The sequence below is a fragment of the Myotis davidii genome, unplaced genomic scaffold (assembly GCF_000327345.1).
Source record: "Myotis davidii unplaced genomic scaffold, ASM32734v1 scaffold370, whole genome shotgun sequence".
In the NCBI taxonomy this organism is placed as follows: Eukaryota; Metazoa; Chordata; class Mammalia; order Chiroptera; family Vespertilionidae; genus Myotis; species Myotis davidii.
Window position 1 is genome coordinate 11772155 of NW_006288615.1, and position 5533 is coordinate 11777687.

At 43.1% G+C, this 5533-nt stretch overlaps 1 protein-coding gene across 5 annotated transcripts in view; it reads left to right on the plus strand.

Annotated features, from left to right (window-relative positions):
• Positions 1-5181, plus strand: part of ZNF385B (zinc finger protein 385B) — a 349071-nt gene extending 343890 nt beyond the window's left edge. For 4 of the 5 annotated variants that reach the window (XM_006760563.2, XM_006760566.2, XM_006760565.2 and 1 more), the window contains exons 6-8: positions 885-1063; positions 1658-1759; positions 3689-5181. In XM_006760563.2, the coding sequence (XP_006760626.1) occupies positions 885-1063; positions 1658-1759; positions 3689-3907 (500 nt within the window). In that variant the 3' untranslated portion in view covers positions 3908-5181. The remainder of the gene's footprint in view (positions 1-884; positions 1064-1657; positions 1760-3688) is intronic. The other variant, XM_006760561.2, reaches the window with a different exon arrangement.
• The last annotated feature ends 352 nt before the right edge of the window (positions 5182-5533 follow it).

The following is a 5533-nucleotide window of genomic DNA, read 5'->3' on the forward strand; positions in this document are numbered from 1 at the left end:
GCTGCCGTCTGGTGGTCAGTGTGCTCCCTCAGGGGGAGCTCTGCTCAGCCACAAACCAGGCTGATGGCTGCCAGGACAGCGGTGGTGGTGGGAGCCTCTCCCGTCTCCTCAGCAGCACTAAGGATGTCAGACTGCAGCTTAGGCCTGCTCCCCACTGGCAAGTGGACATCCCCCGAGGGCTCCTGGGCTGCCAGAGGGATGTCTGATTGCTAGCTTAGGCCCAATCCCCCAGGGAGTGGGCCTAAGCCAGCAGGTGGTCATCCACCGAGGGGTCCCAGACTGAGAGAGGGCACAGGTCAGGCTGAGGGACTCCCCCCTTCCCCCCGAGGGCACAAATTTTTGTGCACCGGGCCTCTAGTATAATTATAAGAAAATATGTTTATAAGTTGATATGTGAAATTATCAGAATATTTAATTAGTATGATCCCAATTTTCAAAAAAATATATTTTATGCTGATTTTTAAAGTTTAAGTATAGTTGGTATACAATAGTATATTAGTTATATTAGTTTAGGGTATACAATATAGAGATTTGACATTTTTATACCTTACGATTGTTATTTTAATAATTATCTTTCACGTTGCAAATTTCTCAAAACATTATTGGCTATATTTAGTTCAGCTCTTACCCTCACCCTTTTAAAAAGAAATGCACTAAAATGATAACTTTGATTATGTCTGGGTCTTGAAAACATAATCTTTATTTCTGTTTTCCTGTGTTTTTTTTACAATGAAAACATGTTAAATTTATAAGAATTAAAATGATCATTAAACAATAAAAGCATTGGGAAATTCAACCTGAAGATAACCTCTCAAGAATAAGAAAACAAAGAGCTTCATATAGTTCTTAAATCTCTATTTAATATGTGTCTCTTTCTAATTTAGGATCTAAACACAAGACCATGGTTGAAGCTCGTAATGGGGCTGGTCCAATTAAGTCCTATCCTAGACCTGGATCAAGATTAAAGATGCAGAATGGTAGTAAAGGGTCAGGACTACAGAACAAGACATTTCATTGTGAAATCTGTGATGTCCATGTTAATTCAGAAATTCAACTCAAACAGGTAATGTATTCTGAATTAGTAGTCACTGTTGTTTGGGGTCACCACTTGACTGTATATCTCCTTATCTAATGGTTCTCACTGTGCTCACAGTTAAATTAACTAACCTTTATATGATGCATGCAATATGCAAAATACAGGTGCTTTGTGGAAGAAAAAGTTGCTACCAAATATTTGCATACCTATTGTTACTATATGTCAGATTCCAGATGAGGTGTTAGAGACAGATGAGTACAGCAGTCATCTGGAGCTCACAGTCAAGCAGGAACTTCTGGAAGACATGTGGGCCATTCAGCTGATCATCCAGAGACCCAAAACCTGGTTAGGGGGACAGACTCCACAGTCACAAGGGTAACACCAGGCAAAGTTTAATAAGATCTGTAGAGAAAGAGAAAAGGGAGAGAGGCATTACAATGGAGTGGGGAGCAAGTCTTAACCCACACACTACCTTGGAATTTGTACCTAGAACTGGGTCCAGCTACCTCTGGCATGAAAGCCTCAAATCATGGTGAAACCAGCTACCTCTATCTGGGAATATATTTTACATGAAATAGAACTCACATTTAGATTCAGCTAATGCAGCAAACTTTTTTTCAGCACATTTCTAGCCGAAGGCATAAGGATCGAGTTGCAGGGAAACCACTGAAGCCGAAATACAGCCCCTACAACAAACTCCAGCGGAGCCCAAGCCTCTTAGCAGTAAGTTCACCTTGCCTGCTCACCTGTTTTGTGGGGCAGCCTTGCTGGGTTGGGCAGATTCTGTGGGTAAGGAGGGCCTAGGGACTAATTAGTCCTGAAAGGTTTGGAACTTAAACAGCCCTCATAGACAGAAATTTTAGAATGAACTGCTTAGTTCCTGCCATAGGACACCTTGAAGAAAGCTTCCTTAGAGAAGAGAAGCTGAACCTCTTCAAGAGCGTTCAGCTCTTACCCTCACCCTTTTAGGAGGGCCTTTTGATCCTCTGACCTTCTTTAGCATATAAAGAAAGAAAAGGCTCGGGAACAAGGACAAGTGATGACTGTTGAACCTGGGGAAAGGGATTGCTTTCAGAAAACTAAAATTCACCCATTTAGCATCCTAGCATCCTCCTCCCTTCTCTGTCTTCCCCTCTCCCTCTCCTTCCCTCTCAACCCCTCTGCCCCCAGTAAGTAAAGTAGGTGTGTGTGCTGCCCTCTTTCCGTGCCTAGTAGGCATGTTGGTAATGGGCTTGTTTCACCTGCTCTCAGTATGTGCCGTTGTCAGTTTCTTTGCAAAACTACCCAAGGAGCCCAGCTGGTTTGGCTCAGTGTTTGGAGCATTGGCCTGCGGACAGTCAGGGCACGTGCCTGGGTTGTGGGCTCGATCCTCTGTAGGGGATATGCAGGAGGCAGCCGATCGATGATTCTCTCTCATCACTGATGTTTCTATCTCTCTCTCCCTCTCCCTTCCTCTCTGAAATCAATAAAAATATATTTTAAAAAAATAAACTACCCAAGGACTTCAGTGATAGGGGCCATGTAAATACCCAGCCGACTGGATTTCATCATTTCCCTGGGACCCAGGCTGACACTCCATCTGAGGGTGAAGCTGGGAGTGGCCAGCTGGAGGCCCTGCTCAGGTTACCTTCCAACCACTCTGTAGCCTCCCTCTGATGCTGAGCAGTGTAACCTGCACTAAGCAAATCCAGCCTCAGAACCCTTCCTGAGGGCAAAAGAGAGAAATTAAGGATCAATGTCTTACTTCACAGGAAGATTCCACCCTGGGATTCCTTTCCAGAGAAGCTGCGGCCCACTTACAGTGATTCCCAATGAAGGAAATTTGAGTTAGCTGCAGTGTTTCAAGGAATGCTTTTTAATTGGCCAGAGAGAGGGGTGTAAACTGCCTTTGTTTTCATGACGCTTCATGGGTCCCTAATGTCCGGAATCCCAGGCACCTATCCCAGTGCAGCTTTTGGAAGAGAAGTGAGGTAAAGGGTCATGAACACTCTTAAAAAATTTTTTAAATAATAAAATACCTCTTCAAGGCTGCATTGTGGATTATGACAAGTCAGAATTTTGAGTTGAGTCCCCTTGTCTCAGCGGGAACCCTTGGGGATGATTGCTTTTCTTTCTGAGCAGCTGTACGAAACCACTTTAGGATCTGTCTGTGCAGAGGGGCTTTCCTATGCCCTAGTGTCCGAGGGCAAAGACCACCAAAAAGAGTTGAAATGGAAACAAATCAAAATAAAGGTATCCATGGAGCCTTTGAAATCAGTTTTGTGAAAATGGTCATTTCTTACCTTCTGAGAATAAAGATTTTTTTAAATATATATATTTTTATTGATTTCAGAGAGGAAGGGAGAGGGAGATAGAAACATCAATGATGAGAGAGAATCCTTGCCCCTGCAAGAATCATTGATCAGCTGCTTCCTTCACGCCCCCCCACTGGGGTTCGAGCCCACAATCTGGACATGTGCCCTGACAAGGTATCGCATGGTGACCTCCTGGTTCATAGGTCCACGCTCATCCACTCAGCCACGTGGGCTGGGCAAGAGTAAAGATTTTTTAAATTTGACTTCTTAATGTCCATGCTTAACTTATACAAATATATCTGTGTTGCTTATTCAAAACCATCCCCCCACCCCCTTCCTGGTTCTCTCCTTCCTTTAGGCAAAACTTGCATTCCAGAAAGATATGATGAAGCCTTTGGCCCCAGCCTTCCTGTCCTCGCCCCTGGCGGCGGCCGCTGCGGTGTCCTCCGCACTGTCACTGCCACCCCGGCCTTCCGCCTCGCTCTTCCAGGCGCCAGCCATACCTCCCGCCCTCCTGAGGCCGGGCCATGGGCCCATCCGTGCCACACCTGCCTCCATCCTCTTTGCTCCCTACTAAGTCTGCAAGCCCCGAGGCGGTGGAGGCCAGTAAGTAGGAACGTTGAGAAGAAAAGCCAAAAGGATTCAGCAAGCCAAGCATTTTGTGTTGCAGTGGCCGCACCCAGCCACAAGATGTGAGCCCGACTCCAGAGAACAACCAACCCATCACTAGATTCAAGCGTGCTTTTAGGGCCCGCTCCTGTCATTGGGGAACCCCAGCAGCACAGGCTTTATCTCCCTATCCCCTCCCCCTGCCCTGCCCCATTCAATCTGTGTATCTCAGATACTTGGTTTCTGGCGACTGTATTGGTCAGAAAAAAACATAGACATATATCATTCTCTGACTATTTTCCCATGAGTGTGATCTGGCTTAGAAACAGTATGGAATATTTTCCTGACAGACTTGAAAAGTAGGGTCTTCCTCACATGTCTGTAAATAACTCTGGAATCAAATTGGGCACCTTCTAGTGTGGAACACAAACAGACGAGCACAAGTGCTAACTTGTGGGCCCCGTCCTACCAATGGATCACAACGTTTTCTTTCTGGTGTACTCTCGTTGACAGGGATTGTGTACTGTTCTAGACCCAAGTACTGTTGTATCCGGTGTAGTACTAGATCTGTATCTCTTGTCTGAATTCAACACTTTTTAGTTGCTGTGTAAATGTTAGGAAGCAAAATAGCTTTGAATTTTCTCGTTAAGAGAACAAAAGATCAAGTAATGTATTTTTTTTTCATTTTCCATTTTATTGGGTGATATTTAAATGAAATAGAAAGCCATATAACATAGCTATAATTACTACCTGTTTGCTATTTTTGTGTAACTTATTTTGTAGCTTCCTCACCAGTTTGAGTTGCTAAGCAAATGTATACAAACAGAAAAGAGCTTCCTAAATTGCACATTTTTGCACCTCCTGTGCATTCTGCAAGAAGACAATGAATCCATGTATTTCTACGTAATTATCTCCTTCGTTTTTAACCTGTTTTCATTTGTAATGATGCTACATAATCTTGTGGCTCCCTAATGCAATAATGTACAGAAGATACAAAATTTATAATTGAACAATTTGTCTTTCTGTTCACTGAATATGTTGCAGGTCATGCTGCCATGCTCCCTTTCTAAGCTGGTATCAACAAAACTGGAATGTTTGTGATATCAGGGGTAAGAAGTACCATAACACAACCAACCAGAGTGAACTCTTTTTGAGCATCTGTATCTGCAATCTGTAAATGGTAAAATGTCTGTGTATTTTTTTAAATGTACCTTTTCAATAAAAGTACAAAATATAAAAATATGTTTGTATTTTCAAAGTGATTTTCTCCTGAGATACCTTCAATTTGAAATCATCTGATGAAAGATTTTCAGTAGATGCAAAGATTGCTTTTTACATATTTAGCATTTCCAGCATATTTATTTGTCATGTTTATTCATTGCTGTTCGCAGCGTCTGTATGAGGCGAGACTTTGCTGCTGTATTCCCTCTGAATCTCAGAGAAATTGGGCCAAAGTTGTGAGTGTGACCCAAAATAATGGTAGCAGCCTGCCAAAAGATTGGGACTGAATTTTTTAAACTTACTGTGTGTCTTCTAAATCCCTAGACCATCTTTTACTCATATCCATGGCAATTACACTCTCTTTTTAGAGAAT